This window comes from Pangasianodon hypophthalmus, chromosome 1, assembly GCF_027358585.1.
Source record: "Pangasianodon hypophthalmus isolate fPanHyp1 chromosome 1, fPanHyp1.pri, whole genome shotgun sequence".
Lineage (NCBI taxonomy): Eukaryota > Metazoa > Chordata > Actinopteri > Siluriformes > Pangasiidae > Pangasianodon > Pangasianodon hypophthalmus.
Genome location: NC_069710.1, coordinates 21,603,497 through 21,630,644, shown reverse-complemented (window position 1 = coordinate 21,630,644; position 27,148 = coordinate 21,603,497). Strand labels below are relative to the sequence as shown.

The 27,148-nt window shown below is 39.6% G+C and overlaps 1 protein-coding gene across 1 annotated transcript; it reads left to right on the top strand.

Moving 5' to 3' along the window:
* ankrd28b (ankyrin repeat domain 28b) lies at positions 1-26,881 on the top strand. Its single transcript, XM_034305925.2, has 28 exons — positions 1-222; positions 7,734-7,817; positions 8,224-8,302; positions 8,453-8,523; positions 8,631-8,831; positions 8,936-9,023; positions 9,157-9,299; positions 10,165-10,377; positions 10,531-10,609; positions 12,843-12,957; positions 14,535-14,617; positions 16,742-16,805; positions 16,910-16,978; positions 17,311-17,451; positions 17,564-17,675; positions 17,768-17,794; positions 17,887-17,961; positions 19,001-19,202; positions 19,537-19,624; positions 20,158-20,275; positions 21,015-21,234; positions 21,377-21,464; positions 21,556-21,639; positions 21,984-22,129; positions 23,260-23,342; positions 24,899-24,981; positions 25,079-25,170; positions 25,280-26,881. Exons 1-28 carry the CDS (start codon positions 196-198, stop codon positions 25,558-25,560), a joined length of 3,156 nt encoding a protein of 1,051 aa, XP_034161816.2. The 5' UTR covers positions 1-195; the 3' UTR covers positions 25,561-26,881.
* Positions 26,882-27,148: the final 267 nt, after the last annotated feature.

The window sequence follows — 27,148 nt, the reverse complement described above, 5'->3', positions numbered from 1 at the left end:
TCACCTCTCCTCTTTTTGCAGCGCCGTAGTGGCGGTAATGTTATGGAGTTTTCTTACCCCTGTGCTTTAGTAGCTAACTAAAGGAAATGTCTGACCTGGTGGAAGTTTTAAAGTTACACGGATAACGATTGTCAGCGTTGAGGAGTTGGAGAAAGAAGCTATTGTTTGCCTGAGAGCCTTAAAGACCGTCGGAAAATGGTGGTTCTCAAAATTAGAGACCAGGTGAGTGATGCCTGAAATCCTTAGCCAGCTAAACTGGCTACCTACAAACCACCGCTAGCTAAAACATAGCATTGCAATCATTCAGCGGTAAAACTGAATGTTTTTGTAGGTTTGTCCTGTCAGTGAGTTGTCGGTTCTCCTATAAAAGTTTATTGAGCGGTATAACTGTAGAACTCGGTATGATGTGATTAAGCTGTAAGCTAGCTCATGAGCTAACGTGGCTAGGTTAGCGTGCTCCATGATAATTGGGTCGCCACCAGCTGTGCTAGCTATCCAGCTAGCTTGGCTACTTGTCCGCAGGCCACGATGGTAACCTAACGGGTCACAGGGTAAAAAGTATAGCAAGTGATTAAATTAGTAGTTAGGTCATATAATAGTTGTGTATGACATATAATTAACGTTATCGGTTAGCTTGAGGTTTGTTCAGTATGGTTCATTCGGAGCTGATCTGTCAAAGTAACATTAGCCTAACTATTCTGTTTAGCTACTATAACATGTCCTAAAGCTCAGGCAGTGAAATTATCTCTCACGTGGTCAGTCAGTACTGGGATTAGGTGGATCTCTGATCTTGGGTTTTCAATTCCTTAGCTTGGATCTTTTTCAACTTTAATTTTCATCACACGCTTTCAGTTTCTTGTGGTATCTGATTTGTAGCCATCTGATTACTCAAAGCTGAATATAAGTTCAAGTTTAAGTTTAAGTGAAGTGAAGTGTGCACTCAGTGGCACTTTATAGTGCACTTGGGTAACATCTAGGCACACTTTGTAGGTAAGAAGTTATTGCCTGTAGCCCATCTGTTGCTATGGGTAATATCTCAACCCCCTTCTACCCTATCTAGCATGAAAAGTGTGTGTGTGTGTGTGTGTTTTCCTGGTATGCGTGTATCAGGCATAGAAGTGATGTTAAAGTGGTTAAAATCCCAGTGTCATTGCATGCTTGTAGAGGTGTTACTGTTTGAAAATTTCACAGTGTGAATACCTAGTCTGAAAATATCACGGTTTAACGCTGTAGTATGACTTGGGGGAGTCCAGAGTGTGAAATTTTCTGAAGAGTCACAGCTAGACACCAAAGAAATGAGAACAACTGGTGTAAGGAATGTGATGAAATGTGAAGAACAGTTAGATGGTAATAGAATGAAATGCATTTTAAGAGTATTTTGAAAAAGTCAGCTGTGAGGAAACCATCCAGTCATACAGTGTAACTAACCCTGACACTGTAACATGGTTGAGAAGGGTTCGCCAAACATATTCAGCCAACAGTATACATGTGGTCAACAGGCTGTCGGGCAGGAGTCTTCAATTCCAGTCCTGCACAGTTTGCTCATTTTCCTGCTCAGATTCAACTTAGCAACAACACCATAATGCCTGATACACTTGTAGCAGTGCTACATCTTCTGCCATTTCACTACTAATAATATATCCAACAGCAAACCAATGTCTCAGTTGTGGTCCTGTGTGAATATCCCTCTGAGATTAATAAAGCTATCTATCTATCTATCTATCTATCTATCTATCTACTGATTGTGGTTTTCATTGATGGATGCTATAGAGGGGGCTGACAGATTGCTCATAACAGCAGAGTGGCTATAGGCATTAACTGTATTCCTAAAAAGTGATCTATATTGTAGATGTAGCTAATAAAATGGCCAGTGAGTGTAGGTACAGGTTAAATGTATCTATAAACTGGCAACTTGGTGTATGTACACATATGACCAAGTTTATAAGTAGCATTAAACTACATTATATAAAACATTTTGACATATTAAAGTTATCTCACTTTTTGTTGACTCCAGCATTGGACACTATTGGTCTATTGGTTTAAACAAATAGATCCCAAGTCAAAATGTCAGTGTTGACAGTATATTATAATATCTTTTACAAGTTAATCTTTATATATAGGTATATATCCACCTTCTACTTGATTAGCACTGCGGCACACAGCAGCGCAGCAGTACATAAAATCATGCAGATACAGTTCAAAAGCTTCAGCTTATGTTCACATCAGGCATCAGAATGGGGGATAAATGTGGTGGTGCCAGACGGGCTGGTTTGAGTATTTCAAGAACTTCTGGGATTTTCAGGCACAACAGTCTCTAGACTTTACATGGACCAGGGTCAAAAAGAAAAAAAAAACATCCAGTGAGAAATGCTTGTTGATGCCACATAGTGCTTTGTTTCAGCTTAGCACTGTCTGCCTGCCACATGACATAAAGTGGATGGTGAGTGTATATGTATATAGGGCTATTTATCATTAACCACCCCTTTTGCTTGCTGAGATCTTGACAAACTCCTTGGTGTAGTTGTTCCTTTGCTTTCAGTTGCATAGATTAACAAACGAGATAGACAAGTGGACTAACTAGATTTCTAGGTGTTTCAAAGCTTGGTGCTGTATGTTTGTACATCCGTGTATACACACGTATGTGTTTACACCAGACAGAGCACAATTACAGCCTGAAGAGCCACCAAAGTGCCTTCACCATGGTGATAGTCATAGCTAGTGGAGCTCTTCCAAGGAGACAGAAACGTGAACAGAGCATTTGAAAAGGCAGTGAAAATCTCTTCTGCGTGTGGGAGGGTTAGGGCCGTGTGCGACAAAATAGTGCTTTGTTTCAGCTTAGCACTGTCAGCCTGTACTAATGGAGTCTTTTCAAACGTGTGCTGATCTCAGCTGGAGCTTTGGCTACATCTTCATCCCAATCCTACCACCCAGCACTGGCACCGAAAGGAATTTAATGCACCAGTAAGGAAGACCTCCTGTATGTAGAGTGTTAAATGTAGCATTTCACTATTGTTTTTTGCACTCAATTTAATTCAAATCCACCTTAACTTGACCTAATTTCCAAGTGTGGTCACTCAATTTTGTCAAACCAATATGTTTATATTGCCAATATAAACAAATCAAGTCAAATAAGGCCAAAAATATGTGGACACCTGACCATCACATCCATGTGTGGTTCTTCCCCAAACTGTTGCCACAAAGGTGGAAAAACACAACTGTCTACAATGTTTTTGTATGCTGTAGCATTACAATTTCCCTTCACTGGAACTAAGAGGCCCAAACATGTTCCAGCATGAGAATGCCCCTGTGCATAAAGTGAGTTCCGTGAAAACATGGTTTGCCAAGATTGGAGTGGAAGAACTCGACTGACCTGCACAAAGCCCCGACCTCAACCCCACTGAACACCTTTGGATTGAGTTGGAACACCAGCTGCTTGCCAGACCTTCTTGCCCAACATCCATGCCTGATCTCACTAATTCTCTTGTGGCAGAATGGGCAGAAATCCCCACAGCCACCCTCCAAAATCTAGTGGAAAGCCTTCCCAGAAGAGTGGAGGATATTATAACAGCAAAGGGGGAACTTCTGGAGTGGGATGTTCAAAAAGCACATATGGGTGGGATGGTCAGATCTCTTCAGCTACTTAAGCATCGTAAGTACACTAGCAGTCAAACGTTGTGACACATTGTACTTCTTTCTATTATTTTAGAATAATAGTGAAGACATTAATGGTATTACACATGTGGAATTGTGCAGTGGCCAAGAAAAGAGTTAAACAAACCAAAAGTATTTTAGATTTCAAATACACGATGAAGCTTTGAACAGTCTTGTCTTCTTAACCAGCTTCATGATGGAGCTTCATGCAGACATTTCTTAAACTTCCCATATAGGCAGAGCACCAAATTGCTCCTCAATCATGTTTTGGGAAACTATTTAATTTTAAGTAAAAGCTATTTAAATACATTTTGATTCAGAAAAAAATGTGTACATGCATATTAACTTCACTATTTATGCCAAAAGTAATTTATATGAAAATGTCACACAATAAGGCCTCTAGGGTAGTCCATCTGTATGTGTAGTGTGTGACAAAGAATGGACTAGCAAAGAATGTGTGACGAATCCTCCTGTTCCTCTTACTCATAGCCTGCATATTTCCCATAACCGCCAGAGATCTGCAATACTGTAGTGACATGTCTTAGTTAGGGCAGTGCACACTAAAAGTAGATAGCAGAATTATAGAAATGATGGAAATACTAAAAGTAATGAAGCTGCTGAGAGCAAGCCACAGTAGGTTTAATCTTAGTGGCCAGTTCGTCGTCTGCCTTCAGAGATTAGCTTTAGCAGGATCTTTTGTCATTAATGAGAATTTGCAGTAAAGTGGCTTTTTGTCGTATATGTGTGTGGAAATCCTGTCCAGCAAGCTCTTTAAATAGCCCGGTTTTAGATAAAAATGTCTTATGAGAAGCAAAAAAGATCTTTGTTTGTTTTCCTCAGTGTGAAAGAAAGCTTGGTATTTCCACTTCAGGGTCACATGGTGCTGATGTTGTTCTCAGCCCCATTTATCTGCTTTTATCAGAACATGCTGGCATCCTTTATAAAATTTGTTGAATGTATTGAACAATGACCACAATTTGGTGATTTAATTTTGGCAAACAGCTGACTTTACCTAGGCATTCAGGCCATATTGGAGACATGATGGCTGAACAGAAATGAAGGGAGCGCTCTATCAGTGCGAGTCACAGTTGTTACAAACTGGAGCTTAAGCACAGAACTGTCTATTCACATGTTTTGTTGCTGCACATGCTTGATAATGTGTGACTTCACTGATACCATTGTACAGAGCTTTAAGCAAAAAAAGATAACATAAGCACTGTCATAGTACATGCTTGCAATGGAACGATCAGGCTTGTTTATTGTTAAATATTAGCATTAGTTTGTTGGTTTGATCCTGCTTTTTCTTCCCACATGTCAACCCTGCGTTAATTATTAGCCTAATCTCATCCGTCCAAATCCATTTGTTTTTGCATGTTTGAACTGGCTAATGTGATGTTCCACATTAAACAAAAACCAAATCGCAATCAGGGAAGCTTATCTAAAATACTATTATCAAGAATTTTTGATCGTTTTTGCAGTAAGTGGTTGGTATGGACAGAAAAGCAAGGCAGTACACAAGCACACCATTCATGACCATTCTAAAATTATTAATCCCCCCATTCTGGATTGAGATTTATGTTTTTCTTATTTTACTCATTCATGCGTTAAGCAGATTACAAAGCTGTATTATGTACCCTGCTCAGAGAAGCAGGGCCATTTGGTGTTCTTATTATGGCTCTGTTAGTCCTGTGTGCCAGCGTGCTCACCCATGCACTTGAGTGATCAGTGTGCTTTGTCAGAGCTGTATTTGCAGAAGTTGGCTGACTGTACAATCTACTTCCATGATAAGCATAAAGTTGTTGGCAGGAACAGCTATTGTCCTTTCTGCCAGTACCACTTAGGCTAGCACCTCATAATTACTGTATTGTCTTTCTGGTCTATATCAGATGAGCTTGCTGACATGCAATGATAAAGCTGTACTAGTGTTACTCACAGATTTGAAATATACTTGAGTGGTGGTTGTGGATAAATATGACTAATAAATATGACAGATATTAGAAATAAACAGATAAGAATGCATTATCTGTATTAGGGTCTGTACCTATCACTGTCCCCTTTCTTTTTCTTATCCTCACCTGTTCAGCTCTTTTCAACATCCATAACTGCTGGAGTTACTCACTCATGTTTGGTAATCGCTGTAATGCTGGTCAGGGTCATGGTGGATCCACAGCCCATCTAGGGAACACTGGGCATGAGGCAGGAACTCACCCCAGATGGGATTCTAGGCCATCACATGCACATCCACACCCAGGGGCAGTTTATCTTGTGCATGTTTTTGGGAGGTGGGAGGAAACTGGAGAACCTGGAGAAATCCCACACAGACAGGGCGAACATGGCAAACTCCACACACAGCTCCAAAATCTAGTGGAAAGCCTTCCCATAAGAGTGGAAGTTATTATAACGGCAAAGGAGGAACCAACTCCGTGTTGATGCCCATGGGCACAGCTGTGTGAGATAGTCGTGTGTCCACATACTTTTGACCATATAGTGCTTGATGATTGATCCAGATTATTTCAAAGATTTGTCTAGGAAAATGAAGCATTTTCGCTGATTTAGTAAGGTTCATGTAGCACATTGACCACAGAGCAGAGGCAGAGCTGCATTTGCACTAGTACAAGTGGAAATCATACAGGATATTATCTAGAATAGTTCATGTTGTCTTAAGAAATCTTGTCTCTCATGCAGGAGCAAAAAATGCTGATCGAAACAGAAGTTCAGAGCTTCCACGTGAGCAGTGCACCCAGCGCGTAGGTTATAAACAGCCCGAGACAGCTTAAAGAAAATTCGAAGCGTCACCATATATCATTGTCAGTAAGGAATTGATATTGATTTGAATTATGTTTATCTAGCAGTTGCATTTTGGCACTTGAAAATGCACCATGTGATTACTTTAAACTGGGTAATTCCTGTTGGTTGAACGGGCAGTGGATTGCACTGAGTGTTATAATACATGTAGACCAGCAGGGCAAAAATACCCAGCAACTATTTTAACACATGATTTCAGTAGATAGGTCTGTGTAGATGTATTTTGAGCAACTGTATTCCTTCAGTTTGTCCTCTTTGTTGGTCATGTATTATATCCATAAAGTCACATAATATAAGAGCTGAATATGCCAGAGTGCAGCACAGTTGATCGGATTCTTTAGAATTCTTTATTCTTTACTAAGCAATGAAACTCGCCAGGAATTAAGAAGAAAGAGAATCTTTACCAGCTCCATTCAATTCTTCTCACTCTAACACTTCTTTTTCAACAAATTATGCCAGGGCAGTGGTCAGTATACCTGGACACCTTGCCCATATATCACCGCTGTGTACTGTCGTCTGGAGTAAACAGACCATTTTGGATCTTCAGATAATACTTGTGATTAGGACCTGAATTAGACCTGAATCAGAATGATATTAGAACAAAATGCAGATAAATTCTCTTTCCTGGGCTTGCATGTGTTCCTCTTTGACCCTATACACACTCATGAACTAACTAGCTGTATGTGAAAAGGAGGGTGAAGTTAATTAATGACACGTTTATATTTCTCAGAAATTATTCTTCCTGGTATTGCTCCTGAGGAACACGGAGAAAGAGAGAAATCTAATCTGACCATTTTGAGTTTCCAAGTTGAACTTGGAAACATATTTCTAGTCATATTGTGATTCATTAGTATCTGTCTCTTGACAGGAAAAGCAAGGGAGTATGCCAGTAAAGGACAAAATTCTTATAATTCTCATAATCTTGCATCAAAATCCAAGCTCTAAACATCATCAGGTTTTTTAAATTACACTTCATACAGATGCTGTGGTGGATAAATCATTCACCACTAATCTTGTCACAGTTCATCTCCCCCTTAATCACCACCAGCTGTCGTCTGACAAAATTGCTGAGTCATTAAGAGGCAATATGGTTTATGTTTTCTGTTTGTTTTTGTTTTTGTGGCTTTAGTGTCATGGATTTTTTTGGTGTAGTCTGATCAGAGCCTTGTTGTATAAATGTAAAAAGCATCATAATGTTTATAGTAAATACTTTGGTGCTCTAAGATGCTTTAAGGATATGTTTTTATTAACTGTCAAATTAATCTCTTATCTTTCAGCCTCCCCTCCTAAAAGCTATTTTCAACGTTGACCCTGATGAAGTACGGTCCCTCATATTCAAGAAAGAGGATGTAAATGCGCAAGTAAGTTTTTAGTTAATTATCGTTTTTTTCCTAGTTATGCACTGAAATAAAAATCCCTGGGCAAAACTATGCATGGACTATATGGAATATAAACTGAAAAGTAATGACCAAGCACTGCATTTTTTTTAAAGGACAACCTTGAGTATTGAAAAAATACAAAATAGTGAAAAAATTATTGAAAATAATTTAAAAATAAAATACCGAAAATTGAAGTTATTGGTATTCAGACTTACATTCTTTTAATAGGACATTTCTTCACCTGATAAATAAATAACATAAAAGAGAAAATTTGAGCAAACTGTGTTTTTTTTAAAGTTTTTTTTTTTTTAATAACTGTTTCAGTGAAAATTTAATTTTTCAGACTAAAATCTGGAAGTAACAAGCAGTGTCTTTCTGTATACTGTAGGATAATGAGAAAAGGACTCCGCTTCACGCTGCTGCCTACCTAGGAGATGCTGAAATCATAGAGCTCCTGATTTTATCAGGTAAGTGCAAGCTACTTTTGCTCTGATGAAGGAGGCACGAAGAATGCATCTCTGTTGTGTGTCTGTGTGTGTTTTTTGGCAATGTCACGTTAATTATCACAAGTTTGCTTTGATGCTGTTCTACTGAATGGTGGTCTTGTCTTTCTACAGGGGCGAGAGTAAATGCCAAAGACAATAAGTGGTTGACTCCTCTGCATCGAGCAGTAGCCTCATGCAGTGAGGTAATGCTTTCTGAAAACTTCACTACAGTTTCTACACATTTCACTGTATATAGTGCACACTGTACCTCCTGCCATTAAGGCAAGCTACTATGTGTTTCTCCATGCAGGAGGCAGTGCAGGTGCTATTGAAGCACTCTGCCGATGTGAACGCACGGGATAAGAACTGGCAGACGCCACTGCACGTAGCCGCAGCTAACAAAGCAGTGCGCTGTGCTGAGGCACTGGTGCCTTTGTTGAGCAATGTGAATGTGTCAGACCGAGCAGGCCGCACAGCGCTGCACCATGCTGCCTTCAGTGGCCATCTTGAGGTAGGTGTACCCCTGCCCCTATGACTCAGCATTTTTACATTAGAAGCCTTGAGCATATATAATATAATTACAGTGTAGATAATAGCACATGCCATTGTTTTCAGATGGTAAGATTACTGCTGTCCAGAGGAGCGAACATTAATGCGTTTGATAAAAAGGACCGGCGGGCAATCCACTGGGCCGCATACATGGGTAAGGTCTTCTCTGCAACCTCTTTCCCTGATATTGTACATAATTATCTTGTGATAGTGTATAGAATCTGTTAGTATAAGGTCTGCTGTGTGACACTACATCTCTTCCTCTGTCAAACCCCCTTCTCTCTCAGGTCATTTGGAGGTGGTGAAGCTGTTAGTGTCTCATGGTGCTGAGGTGACGTGTAAAGATAAGAAGGCCTATACACCTCTGCATGCAGCAGCCTCTAGTGGGATGATTAGCGTGGTCAAATACCTGTTAGACCTGGGAGTGGATGTGAGTCTCATGATAATGACTTGTGGCATTGGAATAAAATGCATAACATGGAAAAAAGCCATAGAAAATATGAATAGCTGTAGGGTGATGTTACCAGGAACAACAGTTGGAAAACCTGTTTGAATTAATTTGTTTGTTTGAATTAATGTGCCACCTTTAATAAGTGTGAATACTTTAAATGTCTATTTGGAACCAGCACCCCTGTTATTTATATCAGTGGGTTGTGTGGAATTTGGTAATTGCTGCATCCTGCCTGTAATGCTATTGCTATCACCTATAGAATTTGCATAGGAGTAGCAACCTAATATTTGAAGGGGTTTGTCATTTTTCAACTGGTACTCTAGAATCACAAAAACTCATGACTTTTTTCAGCCAGTTAATCCTCACCCTACAGATTATGTGAACAACCTTGTAGAAATTAGTCCGCTAGCTACACTGCAAATCAAATCGTCTCTTAGCTATAAGTCTAAACTGAATGCATTTAGTCACCAGCACTAGGAGACAATCATCATGGCCTAGATGGTCTTTTTAATCAAGTATTCAAGCGTTAAATCACCATTCCTTTGTCCCTTTCGTGATCTTGAAGTGTATTTATGAAGTGCATTTAAAACAGCAGATGTCAACCAAAGTGCTGCATGGTGAGGAAGTTAATTAAAATAAAAAGAAAATACTATAAAGCACTATACAAAGCACATATGGCAGTTTACACTTAACAGTGCTATATTATAGTCTGTGTGTTTCCAATTATTGGATATTTCTATATATTTCATAAATTTGAAATTAAACTAGGGTTATTATTATTTTTGTTTAATATCTGACAGATTTTGTTTAATTTTAATGTTCTGACTGACTGTGCTCTCTGTAGATCAATGAGCCGAATGCATACGGGAACACACCACTGCACGTGGCCTGCTATAATGGGCAGGATGTGGTGGTGAACGAGCTGATAGAATGTGGGGCCAATGTCAACCAGGTGAACGAGAAGGGTTTCGCACCTCTGCACTTCACTGCTGCCTCACGGCACGGTGCACTCTGTCTCGAGCTGCTCGTAGGAAATGGAGCCGACGTCAACATCAAGGTCAGAGGCTTGCACAGACTACGTTTTTCTGATATCATGCATGCCAAAGCCTGTCTTACTGCACTCTGTAATTATCTACACAAGGTCTCATGGAAGTGGTATGAGCAAAGTTCAGTTCTGTCTAACATATTTTAAATTCATTTCAACTTATAGAGCAAAGATGGGAAAACTCCCTTGCACATGACTGCAATCCATGGGAGGTTCTCTCGTTCGCAAGCAATCATTCAAAATGGTGGGTAATGCATAATCCATGTAACGTATCTTATGACTCCCTTCTTTCTTGAATCTCTTGAACATCCTGAACATGGCATGTGTTTAATAGTACAAGCTTTGGTTTTAAAAACAACTCTCGTCAGTTTCACAAAAAAGTTATTATATATAAAAATGTTGTGATCCACTGTGACATCAGTTGGTGGTTTATTTCATTCCTACACTGTCAAAAATCATCTTTGTGTTCTGCCATCTGATACACACATGCTTGTCAAACCCACACGAAAATTATGCCTCATAAATGTACACTCATGTCCACTTTATTAGGAACACCTGTATACCTGCACTTTCATACAGTTATCAAATTAGCCAATCATGTGGCAGTAGCGCAATGCAAAAATCATGCAAATACAGGTCAAGAGCTTCAGTTAATGTTCACATCAAACATTAGAATGGGGAAAAAATGTGACCTCAGTGACTTTAACCATGGCATGGATGTTGATACCAGATGAGCTGGTTTGAGTATTTCAGACACTGCTGATCTTTTGGGATTTTCACAAACAACAGTCCTAGAGTTTACAGAGACTGGTGTGAAAAACAAAAAACATTGAGTGAGCAACAGTTCTGTGGGTGGAAACGCCTTGTAGATAAGAGAGGTCATAGGAAAATGGCTAGATTGGTTCAAGCTGCCAGGAAGGATATAGTAACTCTTTACAACAAGAATCACTCTTTACAACTGTGGTGAACAGAAAAGCATCTCAGCATGCACAAAACATCGAACCTTGAGGTGGATGGGCTACAACAGCCATTCCACCTCAAGGTTTGATGTGTTGTATGATCTGAGATGCTTTTCTGCTCACCACGGTTGTAAAAAGTGCTTATTTGAGTTACTATAGACTTCCTGTCAGCTCAAACCAGTCTGGTCATTCTCCTCTGATCTCTCTCATCAACAAGGTGTTTCAGCCTGCAGACCTTACACAAACAGGATGTTATGTCTTTTTCAGACCATTTTCTGTAATCTCTAGAGACTGAATGTGCAGCTGTTCCTAATAAAGTGGATGGCAAGTGTATATAGTGAAAAACTAAAAAAGGCTGTCTGATTTATATACCTTAATGCCATAATACATAATTTGTTGCAGCTACATATGGCTTTATTTCAGAGCTTTTTTTTTTCTTTTTTTTTTTTCTTGCTTTTGTAGATTTTTTCATTTCAGTGGTCAGAACCAAGAAGTATTATGCTTTGCCATTGAGTGTCAAGTAAAACTCCTTCAAACGTTGTGGACACCTGACCATCGACCATCATACCCATATCATCCCATTCCAGATTTAGGTTTCCTTTGTTGTTATAATAACCTCCACTCTCCTGGGAAGGCTTTCCACTAGATTTTGGAGCATGACTGTGGGGATTTGGGCCTGTTCAGCCACAAGAGAATTAGCGAGGTCAGGCACTGATGTTGGTCGAAGAGACCTGGCAAGTAGTTGGCATTCCAACTCAATCCAAAAGTGTTCAGTGGGGTTGAGGTCAGGGATCTGTGCAGGTCAGTCGAGTTCTTCTATACAACCTTGGCAAACCATGTCTTCATGGATCTAACTTTGTGCACAGGGGCATTGTCATGCTGGAACATGTTTGGGCCTCTTAGTTCCAGTGAAGGGAAACTGTATTGCTACAGCATACAAAAACATTCTATACAATTGTGTGTTTCCTACTTTGTGGCAACAGTTTGGGGAAGAACCACACATGGGTGTGATGGCCAGGTGTCCACATACTTCTGGCCATAGTGTATTTTGCAGGTCAAAAAGCTTTTCAGTTCACATTTCCACTACTGATTTTTTTCAGAGGACCACAGAGCTTCATTTGCGTTCATGCTTACTATGAGTAAATAAATACATTGTGCAGATTTTCTTTATTGGACTGTCAGATTATTATAAATGTACATTTAAACTGTATAGAATCAAATAAATTTTTATTAGCTCAGGAAATAAGCATAGTGCAAGCAAAAAATGCTTTCCTCACATCAGGGGTTGTTGAGGACAAATTCATTCTGAAGAATGAATGGACTCACTTCATTTTGTTTGCCAAGTATTTGAGAAATATTTAGTATTTTTTTATTTATGACCTACTCTTCAGTGAATACATTGAGGTGGAATCCCCTCCCCACTGGAACTGATTTTTCAAAATGGCATTTTAAGTAGAAGAGATGTGTTACCCTGTCCATTCACAAAGTAATGAGTTATCTCTGGGGTTTTGTCTATAGGTGCTGAGATAGACTGTGAAGATAAAAATGGCAACACACCCCTACATATTGCAGCACGATATGGACATGAGCTCCTCATCAACACGCTCATTACCAACGGAGCAGACACCTCAAAGTAAGTGTTAACTCTCTGCCCTTTAAAACTGCTTCCGTTTCAGAGCCAGTCATATTAGGCCCTCTTTGAACCATGCCGTATGTTACTAGGGCAGGAGCATGTATAAATGTACTTGTAATTTTCATTGATATAACATCATGAAAATTGCAAGCATGCTGTATGTAAAAAGGTTGCGTGAATTTGAATATACACTCATCGAGCACTTTATTAGGAACACCTGCACATGCATGCAGTTATCTAATCAGCCAATCATGTGGCAGCAGCTCAATGCAAAAGTCATGCAGATACGGGTCAAGAGCTTCAGGTAATGTTCATATCAAACATCAGAATGGGGAAAAAAGATGATCTCAGTGACTTTAACCATGGCATGGATGTTGATGCATGCATCTCAGAATGCACAATACATCAAACCCTGAGGTGGAAAATTGGAAAAAGACCAGGTGGTTTTTTTTTGTTTTGTTTTGTTTTTTCTCCTTTCCCCTAATCTTCAACTGTCCAGCTTCGATGAGCCCATGCCCATGATAGCCTCTTGGCTGACATGAGTGAACCAAATGTGGTCTTCTTGTAGTCCATCCACCTCAAGATTCGGTGTTTTGTGCATACTGAGATGCTTTTCTGCTCACCACAATTGTTCAGAGTGGTTATCCGAGTTACTATAGCCTTTCTGTCAGCTTGAACCAGTCTGGCAATTCTCCGCTGACCTCTCTCATAAACAAGGCGTTTCAGTCCGCCGAACTGCCACTCCCTGTTTTTTCTTTAGTTCACCATTCTGAGTAAACTCTAGAGACTGTTGTGCATGAAAATTCCAGGAGGTCAGCAGTTATAGGAATACTCAAACCAGCCCGTCTGGCACCAACAATCATGCCACGGTCAAAATCACTGAGATATTTTTTTTCTCCATTCTGATGGTGATTGGCTGATGAGATAATTGCATGAATAAATTGGTGTGCAGGTGTTCCTAATAAAGTGCTCTGTGAGTGTAATAGTACGTTATGGTGATTAATATGGAAACATTTAGAACCCTGAATTGCTCAACTTGTCTTTTAAATTTTGCATTATTTTGGTAACTGTTATTACCACCGATTTTGTGTTTGGCAAGGTTTAGAGCTTGCTTTTCTTTATGTAAATTAGACAAAGGTGGAACTGCAGCCTGTAATTAAATACATGGATTCTGTATTATAAAGTCTGAGAAAGTCAGACTATAAAGTCATAGAACCATACAGTATTATTATTCTAGTTATTGCAGATATTATTCTGTTACCCATTAGTTGTAATTGCTATATATTTCTGGCATGAAATTTGTTTGTGTCTGCTAATGTAAGTAGCAAAATATCCAAATGTTTACCCTGGCTTCATGTTTTCCGTTTGCCTTGGAATGATTTAAAAATACTTTTTCACAAAAGTAGCCTTATTTTCACAAGATACTATTTTCTTTTTTTCTTGCCAGCTTTCCCTCTTTTACACAATTGAACATTTACACAAAGATCCCACACGTAGCACTGACTGCAACATGGTAGCACATTATAAATTTATTATAACCACTGTGTTTCTTATTTGTTTTTTCTGGTGTTTTGTAGGCGGGGTGTCCATGGCATGTTTCCTCTGCATTTAGCCGCTCTTAGTGGCTTCTCAGACTGCTGCCGTAAACTACTGTCCTCTGGTAAACTGTCTCTCCAATACTTTAGTACACAGACTTAAGTTTTTGGGGAAAAAAGTGCTGGGGACAAATGATCGTTAAGGAAAATCTTTGGTCTGGAGTTGAGCTCGGTCATCTTAGAATGCATAATGTAAGGGCATGCATAATGAATACACAAGGTTTGGGCTAGACCTCTTAGTTCCAGTGAAGGGAAATTGTAATGCTACAGCACACAAAGACATCCTGTACAATTGTGTGCTTCCAACTTTGTGGCGACAGTTTGGGCAAGGCACACATACGGGTGTGATGGTCAGGTGGCCACAAATCTTTGGCCATACACCGATCAGCCATAACATTAATGCCACCTGCCTAATATTGTGTAGGTCCCTCTTGTGCCACCAAAACAGCTCTGACCTGTCGAGGCATGGACTCCACAATACCTCTGAAGGTGTGCTGTGGTATCTGGCCCCAATACATTAGCAGTAGATCCTTTAAAACCTGTAAGTTGCGAAGTGGGTCCTCCATGGATCGGACTTGTTTGTCCAGCACATCCCACAGATGCCCGATCAGACTGAGATCTGGGGAATTTGGAGGCCAAGTCAACACCTTGTCAACACCTTTGTCATGTTCCTCAAACCATTCCTGAACAATGTTTGCAGTGTGGCAGGGTGCGTTATCCTGCTGAAAGAGGCCACTGCCATTAGGGAATACCACTGCCATGAAGGAGTGTACTTGGTCTGCAACAATGTTTATGTAGGTGGTACGTGTCAAAGTAACATCCACATGAATGCCAGGACCCAAGGTTTCCCAGCAAAACATTGCCCAGAGCATCACACTGCCTCTTCCATCTTGCCCTCTTCCCATAGTGCATCCTGGTGCCATCTTTTCCCCAGGTAAGTGATGCACACACACCTGGCCATCCACATGATGTAAAAGAAAATGTGATTCATCAGACCAGGCCACTTCTTCCATTGCTCCATGGTCCAGTTCTGATGCTCATGGGCCCATCGTAGTCACTTTCGGTGCGGTGGACAAGGGGTCAGCATGGGCACTCTGACCAGTCTGTGGCTACGCAGCATCATATGTAGTGTGTTCTGACACCTTTCTATCATAGCCAGCATTAATTTTTTCAGCAATTTGTGCTACAGTAGCTCTTCTGTGAGATCAGACCAGATGGGATTGCCTTCACTCCCCATGCACATCAGTGAGCCTTGGGCACGCATAACCCTGTTGCCGGTTCACCGTTTTTCCTTCCTTGGGCAACTTTTGGTAGGTACTAATCACTGCACACCAGGAACGCCCCGCAAGACCTGAGGTTTTGGAGATGCTCTGACCCAGTCTTCTAGCCATCACGACCTTGTCAAAGTTGCTCGGATACTTACGCTTAGCCATTTTTCCTGCTTCCAACACATCAACTTCGAGAACTGACTGTTCACTTGCTGCCTAATATATCCCACCCATTGACAGGTGCCATTGTAAAGAGATAATCAATGTTATTCACTTCACCTGTCAGTGGGTTTAATGTAATGGCTGATCAGTGTATAGTGTAGGCCTAGGATCTGCATTGTGTACTCCGACATGAACACATTATCACACTGTGTGTTATAGAATTCTGCCAAGGTCTTGTACAGTGTGGCAAGTTATAATCATAAAAGACTGCTGGAATCTCACAATGTAAAATGGCTTTAGAAAGAATTTGCTACTGTTTCAACTGTGAGCTATTAAATGAAAAATTTTTAGAAGACTACACTTTGAAAAAAAAATGGTGGAAACAAAAGGAAAGGTTACATTAACTGTGGTTCTATGACCACCAGGATGATTTCCTTTGGAAGTAGTGTAGCTTTCGCTTGTTGCTCATTTTTTTGACTAGACTAAAATGGGAAAGATGACAAGTGTGACATAGTTGGGGTCTTCTGTAGGCTACACATGTGGAAATCATAAGGCCATGACTTTGCTATTAGTACTTGACAAAGAAAGAGCATATAGAAAGAGCACACAGGACAACACCACTAGATCCGAGACTCCCTGGAGGTCCAGAATGGGTATATCAAAAAGTGGTCAGGATCCACCCCAGTGTATTGCACCTATGCATTAGTCTCTCGAGTAGGTTTCTTCTTCAGTACACTGACTCCTCTCTCTCTTTCACAGGCTTTGATATAGACACTCCTGATGACTTCGGAAGGACCTGTTTACATGCTGCAGCAGCTGGAGGGTCAGAGATTTTACTATTTCTTCTTTTTGAAATTTGGGTAACATACTGAATGAAAAATTTTGGGAGCTTGCCTTACTAATTCAAACTTTAATTTACTTCTACAGGAATCTGGACTGTCTCAATCTTCTCCTCAATACAGGGGCAGATTTTAACAAGAAAGACAATTTTGGGAGGTGAGTTAACAGTCTTATTCTGCTACAGCGGCCCAACTATCAAAATTATCTGCCAAGATATATTCTATAGCTTTATGTATAGGTGGTGTTTATAGATCACATTGCCTGTCATTTTCCTCTTCTTTCTGTGAAGGTTCTTTTAAATGCTTACTGTTTGCCCCTTGCCTAACATGTGAGAGTCTGAACTGTCTTGTAGAAAAGTGCTGACCATAACCATTGTCTATAAGTTACTAAAAGATTGGTCATAAAAAAATCATACTCATAACCCTTTTTATAATGGGGTTGCATATTACATCATTGTCTTTACTTTAAACGTGCCATGTTCTTCCCAGGACGCCATTGCACTATGCAGCTGCAAACTGTAACTATCAGTGCCTATTTGCTATGGTGGGTTCAGGAGCCAGCGTCAATGACCTGGACAAAAGGGGCTGCACTCCCCTGCACTACGCTGCCGCTTCTGACTCTGATGGAAAGTGAGTCACAGGATAAACTGGATTTGTTTTTGTGAATGGAGAACAGCACTTTATGTTAACTGCATGTCTTTGTTAGCTGCTAGTGTATATATAATGAGTTTGTTCGCGGTAGGTGCCTGGAGTATTTGCTGAGGAACGATGCTAACCCAGGGATCCGAGACAATCAGGGTTATAATGCGGTGCACTACGCATCTGCATATGGACACCGGCTGTGTCTGGAGCTGGTAAGAGCAGTTCTTTGACATCTATATGAGCTTCGTCTGTCTAAATACAGCTTTCTTCAATAATAATTGTCATTTTGTTTTGTTTCTCTCAGATTGCAAGCGAAACCCCTTTAGATGTGGTGAGTACTAGCTTTCAGCCTTATATCAGATATATTGCCAGTTTTGTCTTATAATTCATTTTGAACTTTTATTGTATCGTATTGTCTGCTAGCTAATGGAGACCTCAGGGACTGACATCCTCAATGATTCTGATGTTCGAGCTCCGGTTAGCCCACTGCATCTCTCTGTAAGTGCATATGTGAGAATATTAACTGACACCCCATGGAACCTTCCACAATAGTAATTCTTTGATTGTGCGTTTGTCTTGAATTTTTTTTGTTTTTGCTTGAAAAGCGGAAAAAAACTAATGCACACAACTCATTTCTATTGAGGCAAATGAAGAATGTTTTGAGTTCATTAACATGAATTAAAATTCATCAGTGTAGGTTTGACTTGGCCAACATTAGACAATCAGTCAGGTACAATCAGTTAATTATATTTATTAGGAATATACTGAAAGTTCAGCCACCGGAAGTCCAAAAATGGTCAAAAACAGCACTTTGTTTTTTTCGGGCGGAAAAGGAAAGAGGCAGAAAATTTTGACCGATAAAGGATAAAATAGAATTAAGTGTCCAAGATTTTACAAATAATTCTAATGGCATTGATTATTAGAAGATTATTAAAAACATCTTGCTTACTCCTTTTGCTCTCCTGTGCCGGCCAGCACAGACGTGTTTTGGTCCTGGTTTCGGTGATCAATAAATATGTAATATATTGAAAAAGTACTGTGTTGCTGTTTTTTTTTTTTGTTTGTTTGTTTGTTTTTTTTTAAACTGTTTATTACATTTTTACTTTTACACCCCACCCCTCCCTTATTATTAAGACTTATTATTCCTCTTTAGGGTTAGCAGTTCTGAAATGGTTTGTTAAAGTCTAATAAAAACACTACAGCAACAGACAGAGAACACAAGAGAAGAGCAAGGACTTGCAACATAGCAAACTTGTGGCTGCTTGCACCATTCATTTCCTAAGATGTCATCTGTAATACCACATTTGCTGTATAGTTTCACACATAAAAACTGCTGATTAGAGATTGGTTAAATCCCTCACTACTAGGTGTGTAATCATATTTCTTATTAAATGTGAATCATTTTCTGTGATGTGTGTCAGGTTGTTGGATGTGTATTACACGTTGCTGCTTTTATACACTGTATAAATATATGCTGAATATTTAAGGTTGGAGTGCTGTGCTTGTGAATGGTTCTCAAAGTGCTGTTTCTCTTCAGGCATATCACGGGCATCACCAGGCCCTCGAGGTGCTCGTGCAGTCTCTGCTGGATCTAGATGTGAGGACGGCGCAGGGCCACACACCGCTGGACCTGGCTGCTTTTAAAGGCCACGTGGAGTGTGTGGATGTTCTTATCAACCAAGGAGCCTCCATCCTTGTCAAGGACTACACTCACAAACGCACTCCCATCCATGCAGCAGGTATCCATCAAGATTCATTGTAAAAGTCACTGCATTTGACAGACCAGCATTACACAGTTAATGTTACATGGTTATATTTTATTTTTAATTTTTAAAATTTTTAAAAAAAAATTTGGCATAAGGGAGAAGATATTTAAAAAAGCAAGCCATTTTAACACTGCAAACATTAGCTGCACATTATGACTCATTTTGTCATTTCTCACTGTAATTGGGTAGAGATTACATCTGTAGTGCACATAAACTGTGTTTAGCTCACAAGTAAACAGTTTATTTGGAATCTGCAATCAGAATGATCTTTGTAAACATAGCCATTGTGTTGTTCTCCTCTTTGCAGCCACAAACGGCCACTCTGACTGTCTGCGTTTATTGATTGGAAATGCTGACATACAGAGCGCAGTTGACATTCAGGATGGCATTGGGCAGTAAGTTGTGCTGTTATCGATTTATTTATAAATTTGACTGTAATAGTCTTTTGCCATTCTATTATTTAGACAGAGCAATCTATGGTGACATAGTAATGCTTCAGTAACAGGATTTCCTTTGTCTGGAGAGATTCTGATGCTGTTATTCAAACTCTAAATTGCCTTGACTAAAGGCTTTGAGCTGCTTTGCAAACAACATATTTTCTCTCTGAAAGGGTAGACCATCTTTGTAAAACTTCAGAGATTGTTTATTATAATGTAGTACACAATACATGTTTTTGATCCTTGCAGGTGCAGTTGTGCATAAAGGACTGTAGTGGTAGCCAAGTGTTCAACACTCAGATCAAAACAGGCCTGGCCCGATAGCCTCGCCAGTACTGTCACAGTGACTATAAAGAAAGAAAGCTATTTTATTACACAACCAATCTGGCTGAAAGTACTCTACAATGCCTGGAGTGAATCTAAGCTAATCTCTCAGATTTGAGAAGCCTTGATTTGTCTCTGATGCATCCTCTGCTAACTGTGTTTCCCAGGACACCTCTGATGTTGGCTGTGTTGAGTGGTCACACAGACTGCGTGTATTCTTTGCTCAATAAAGGAGCCAATGTAGAAGCCAAAGACAAGTGGGGCCGCACCGCATTACACAGAGGGGTAAATTGTCTCTTTCTGGACACACATACTTATCAAACAATGGCTACATTTCTAATGAAAAGAAGTCTTACATACATCATTATTTTTTGTTTATATTTCATTCTTTTGCCGTTCAGTAGGGGTATAACACGACAACACTATCTGTATCTGTTTAGTGCTCCAACTATCTATCTTTATGTGTATCTGGTATTCAGGTGCTTTTTGTTTTGTTTTTCGTTAAATATGAACCCTGCTAGGAACCCAGAGGTAGAAATGTCAGCATGATGTGTGAATGCTGGCTCTGACATTCCTCAATCTCAGCCATATCACTCAATTCATAATTGTGTGTGAGACTGTTTTTTTTTGTTGTTGTTGTTGTTTTTGTTGTTGTTTATTTTTGTTTGTTTGTTTTTTAATTCCAGTTTGCACTGTTATAAATTTTGATTGTATCTGCCTCCTGTATTTCTAATGAATGTAGTTGGTTCTGTTTTCCAAACTTATAAACATATAAACCACCACTCCCCTGACCAGGCAGTTACCAAGGATGAATCGACCCAGCAGATTTCCATGTGAACCTTTCTGGCAAGCTTTCTAAATATAAAACAAACGAAAAGGCTTCCTATTTGATCTGTATTTGTATCCATTAAGGACACATTATCTGTTCAGCCCTTATTGTTCAGCATATAATTCTAGGTCATATTCTCAGTTTTACAATAGTTTTCAGTCTTGCATTTACGTGGGTGTTTTGGGGCTCCTCCAGGCAGTGACGGGGCATGAAGAGTGTGTGGAGGCCTTGCTGCAGCACAATGCCAGTTTCATGGTGCGGGACTGTAGAGGCCGTTCTCCTGTACATTTGGCTGCTGCCTGTGGCCACGTGGGGGTTTTGGGTGGCCTGCTACATGCAGCTCAGTCTTTGGATTCCATCCCTGTCATCACAGACCACCAGGGATACACACCTCTGCATTGGGCCTGTTACAATGGTGACTACAGAAATACACACAGCTTTCTCACACACACTGACGACAAGGTTATATTCTATGGTTATATTTTATCAGTGCAAATGAGTCTGTCATTTGGGCCACGTGTCAGTTCTTTCCGTCTGTCATCTTTTGTTCTTTCTAGGTCATGACACATGTGTTGAAGTGCTGCTGGAACAGGAGCTGTTCCACAAAGCAGAGGGCAACTCCTTCAGCCCACTTCATTGTGCCGTGTAAGTCTGATTGATCTTTGTGTGGATTGGGGAAAAAAATTAAGAAATAAGCACTCACTAATACAAGTTCAATGTTCATTTTGAACTGTAGGATAAACGACAATGAGGGAGCAGCAGAAATGTTGATTGACACATTGGGTCCTATGATTGTCAATGTTGCTGACTCTAAAAACAGGTAAGACAGCAGATAGTTCATATTTGTTTGTTAATTTGTAAGTAGTATTAAAGCAGGTGTTAGGTTAATATGTAAAAGCTACTAGCAGGAAAGCTATATCTTGATTGTGTGTCTCACATTAGATTATTATAGCATAATATCCTCCTGTATTATAGCATAATATTCTGTACCCAAGACTATAATCAAGACTTATAACCCTTTTCTAAGACTAAACCATTTTTGCATGACAACAGCAAATAGAATCAGCATCAACTCATAACCCAGTACGCTGTCATAGAAACTAGGATGTGTACAGTATGTATATAATACATGCAGCAAGAACTGATTTGTTTTGATTATTGCAGGACTCCACTCCATGCTGCCGCGTTCACTGATCATGTGGAGTGTCTGCAACTTCTGCTAGCTCACAACGCCCAGGTGAATTGTGTCGACTCTGGTGGCAAAACCCCTCTCATGATGGCTGCTGAAAACGGACAGACAAACGCCGTGGGTAAGGCATCTCCAAACCAGAGCCTGTCCATGAGGCCAGGGCTTTCTCTGGCATGAATTCAAGTGGCTGGAATTAATTGTTTGCAGTGAGGATTTACTGGACTGGACCTGTCAATCAAACACAGTGGGCAGGTGTTTTGGAGAAAGTGACATCTGACTAAAACATGCAAACAGCCAACAGTCCTGCATTCAGAGTCAGTGGTTGGTCTGGGTATGATGGTCTGGTGTCCCCAAACCTTTGGCCATATAGTGTACTTCTGTGGGTTGGAGATTAGATATATAACCTCCATATGAATACATATATATGAATATAATGCAAGTCAAATATAAATATCGATCTGTAGGAAGTGAAGTAAGGTGGATTGTTTTTGTTTTTTTTATGTATACAGTTAGTGCTCATTGTATTATTCATGCATGTGGGCTGTGGTTATGATTAAAATGTAGTGAATTGAAGGGTGAAATGGTGTATCCAGTGATATTTCAGGATTTGTAACTACAGTAAATGCAGTTAGTAAAAGCCATTCCAACATTCCCAGCAATATGAAGAAATTAGTTGTGAAATGTCCTTTTTGGCAAGTGTTAAAATAAAATAACCTTAGCAACTCTTTTCTCCATATTTATAGCTTCACAAGAGAATCTACCAATTTCATCAGTTCCTCAGAAACCCACTCTGCACCACAAAGTCCCGCCCACTGTGTTTGAGGCAATTGTGTATTGTTGAAGTTAAAATGTAAAGATGTTTTATTTTGGGAGAAGTTACAGCGTGAGCAGAAGAGAGTCCAGTCACAAATGAAAGGATTGCTATTACTATTTCCAGTATGAATTAATCAGACCATTTTAGACATAAAACGAAATGTCAAATGGATTTTTGCATTTTAATTTCAGCAGCCACTGCACAAAAATGCAAATAGATGTTTTGCAATTGAATTTGAATTATATTGAAGATTATTTTTGCTCATAAGCGAAATGTAATTGCAAATGCATGTTTGAATGAGCATTTTCAAATTAATGTCTGAATTTGAATCAAGTCTGGACAGTGCTGCTAAAGTGAAGAAAATGGAAATGTTTAAGGAATCCAACTGTGTGGTTCAGCTCTCAGTTTGTGTCTCTCTCTCTCTCTACCTTTGTCAGAACTGTTGGTGAGCAGTGCAAAAGCAGACATGACCTTGCAGGATGCCAATAAAAACACTGCACTACACCTGGCCTGCAGTAAGGTCAGTCACAACCACCCTGCCACGTACACCCATGCATACACACACAGCGTGGGGTTTCAAAGTCTCAGTCCACAAGAATTGTTTTTATTTCACTAAAAAAAAAAAAATGCAATGCATGTAAAATTAGCTTTGCTAAGAAAAACTACACATATACACTACATGCTCATTTTTACTTTATTTTCTACTATTTTAGTATAATAATGTGGCAATAACATGAAATAACACACATGGAATTACGGAGTGTTCCAGGTTTTTTATATTTTAAATTGTTAACAGTATTCTTGATGAAGCTTTGCACATTCTTATGTTCTTAACCAGCTTCATTATGGAGCTTCACCCAGGAAGCTTTTCTTAAAGTTTCCAAATAGGCCAAGCACCAAACTGCTTCTCCTAAATTGTAAAGCAGAACTACATGTTTTTTGTTGTTGTTGTTGTTGTTTTAAATAAAAGAACTACTTTGTTTAAAGTAGAAACTACTTAATTAAAAAAAATTATATAGGGGTGTTAAACTCACTATTTAACTGCAGTATTTTAAAATGTCTTTATGATTATTCAATATTATATATTCAGTCTAGTGTGTCCAAATTTTTGACTAGTGTGTAAATGAAGAAATAAATTTCTTCATACTGGAAGTAATAGCAACAATAACGCATATTTAACTAGGTAGTAGTCAGCTTTAAGAGAAGATAATTATCACTATATATTAGGAACTGTGTGAACAGAGAAAAAAACAGATAAAAAAATAAATCTCAGTTTTAGACAACTATAAACTTACAGCATGTTTGTTAGTTTTTAAAAAATTCAATGTGTGCAAACTAATAATCTGACCATGATTTCATTTCAGCGGTTATAAGATACTCAAGGTCATGTAAACAGCATACTCCTCCTTAAAGTGGATTTAGGTCACCTGAATTTTAGCCCAATAACCAGTTTACTCAGCAAATAGTATACAGATACTATATACACAGATTAATTTTTTTTTTTCCTTTTTTTTCCTAATATCTGCATATGTGTGCAAACATAGCTACATAAAAAGCTTGTCTCCATCATTGGATCAAACTAGAGACAGTTTAAAGAAGGATGGCATTATGTGCAGTATGCAACCGTAAAAATATTTGCATACAGCAGTTTGCAAACAGAATGTTTATCAGCCCCTGTCCTTGAGTAAATTGTGCTTCCAACCAGCTGACAAGAAATACATAAACTATTAAAAATATATATTGTGAATGTTTAAGAAATGAAGCATTTATGTTAATCTGATACTTTGTTGATTTAAAAGACTTACAAGTCTCTTACAAGTTACTTGGTATAAGTAGTAAAGCAGTACTACTGGAACTAATACCTTTGTTACTTGTAGCGACTGTACTTTGATAGTGGACTTAAACTTTCAGATAGTACTGGAATGTTTCTTCTGAATGTGTGGTTTTTTTTTTTTGGTTTTTTTTTAAAAAACCTATGTCCTCACCCCTGTCAGGCGGAAATACACACATACACACGACCTTTTTTGGTGGACATCATCAGTCTTCCTTAACTATTGCGTTTGTCCTCTTCTGTAGGGACATGAGACCAGTGCCTTGTTGATTTTAGAGAAGATCACGGACAGAAATCTCATCAACTCCACCAACGCAGCTTTACAAACGTATGTATGACTCATGGTGGGGTAGCACATGTACAATAGTCAGTTAACGTGTGAAATGTATAGAACAGTGGCTGACTTTGAATCATTCTTTGTGTAGGCCGCTGCACGTGGCTGCCAGAAACGGACTGACGGTTGTGGTACAGGAGCTGCTGGCCAAGGGTGCAAGCGTGCTAGCTGTTGATGAAAATGGTAACTTGTGTTTGTGACAGAAACACATCTTTTAGATTATAACATAACTTTTGGATTTTCTTACATGTGTACAGTGCATTAATTCTCATCATAAATCGCCCCATCCCAGGTTACACGCCTGCCCTGGCCTGTGCCCCCAATAAAGACGTGGCAGACTGCCTGGCTCTCATCCTAGCCACCATGATGCCTGTGTCTCCCAGCAGTGGCTCTGTGCCCAGCCTGCCATTCAGTACCATCAACCACTACACTAGCCCAGCCAAGAGCGCCACATTCGACAGCTTGCCCATGCTGCGCAGCGGACACAGCTCCTACTGCAGCTTCAACAGCATCGGGCACCACGGCTTCTACAAAGACGACGAGCTCAATGATTCCGACTCGGAGACATACTGAGAGGGAGAGGGAGGATGAGAAGTTACATCCTGTCTTAATCACGTGGAGGCAGCTTTATCCTAGCAGCTGGCCACTGCGCAGAGCCTTAAGTCTCTCTCCCACACACACACACACACACACACACACATAGACACACTTACAAACACATGGCCCCAAGCCCCTCTCTCCATCTGCCTTGACCTCAACCAGCACCTTTCAGCAGATACCTCAGCGTACCTTCTGCTTCTCTCGTCCAATGGCTTGCCTCTGAATTGCTCTGGCCAGCCGGATCAGCCGAGCTGCCTCCCTACATGGCAATAAAGTGTAACGAATCATCAGCCTGGGGACCAATATTTTGTAGGTGTAGTCTGAAACTGATTTCTTTTCTCTTACGGGATTAAGCTCTTTTTCAACTGGTTTTTGAAAACGAGGGGAGGTTTTAAATTGTCCCATGAGAAGAAGACACGGCTGATTGTGAAGCTTTCAAAGTGATCTCTCATGCACACTTAATTCCACAAATGCTACTTTGCATAGGGGGAAAGAGATGATTTATTTTTTAAAACAGGATTTTACTACATGTCTATGTCCTATGTCCCTCTGAGTGGGAAAAAATCATAGCATTTTCTTCTATTTTCAAATCATAGAGGGCCAGTGGAGAAAAATAAATATTAGCATTGTAACGCTAATGGTAATGGGCATGAAGTGCAAGCTAGCCATTGCTGTCTTCTCTTCGAAAATAAATTATTCTTTTTACCTGTTGTATTTATTTTTAGTTTCCACGTTTCATCATCTTGTGCCTTCACATATTGCTGTGTGGATGCAGGAAAGTAGGGGCAGTTTGGAGAACAAAACTATGATGCACAAATAAAACACTATGTTTATATTTAAAAAAACAAAAAACCACAAAAAAAAAACAAAACAAAAAGCACTGAAACTGAACTGAAGCAAACAGCTCCCAGCATGCTTTGCTCTGGATGAAGAACACTGTGTAAACCAATGGTAGGACAGCATCTGGTCTCTTTGTATGGTGAAACATGAATATTAATATGGTATATATTTTCCTGGCTCTTATCAGTTTTTGGCTTGCTTCGATTAGCTAATGAAACCACTTGATCCTTGGTATGTCAAAGTTATTTGTCTTTTCTCACATGGATTTTGGAATGATTTGAAACTGGATATTCATCTGTTTAATTTTGTTGGCTGAATGAAAGTGGAGCAGCGTTACGTTTTTCTATGCTTTTGTGCAGGATAGGCAAGAGTCTAGCTAGCCACGCTCCCTACCATTCAGCACAAGAGGTTCATGTATATTTTATGGTTGGCTGAATAAAGAAATGTGATTTCATATGTGTTTTGCTTGAGTAATGCTTTGTTTTTCATGACCTAGTAATGTGACTTATTTTAACTGCTGTTGCTTATTTAGTAGTGTATAAAAAGACCCAAAATGAGCACGTATCAGAATGTATGGTTTAATCATAATATTATCAGGTTTTCTAACAATGGTTTCAAAATAATCAGCGCCCTGACAATTAATACTTGGAGGCAAGGCCACCACTAGAGAAATGAATAGCACCGAGACCCATATTTATGGAGAAGAAAACAGAAAAGTAGG

Excerpts from the sequence above, each read along its gene's own strand:
- ankrd28b (XM_034305925.2), top strand. The coding sequence starts at position 196 with ATGGTGGTTCTCAAAATTAGAGACCAG. Across the intron at positions 21,640-21,983 it reads GTTGCTGACTCTAAAAACAG|GACTCCACTCCATGCTGCCG; the intron begins GTAAGACAGCAG and ends TGATTATTGCAG. Across the intron at positions 24,982-25,078 it reads ACCAACGCAGCTTTACAAAC|GCCGCTGCACGTGGCTGCCA; the intron begins GTATGTATGACT and ends TTCTTTGTGTAG.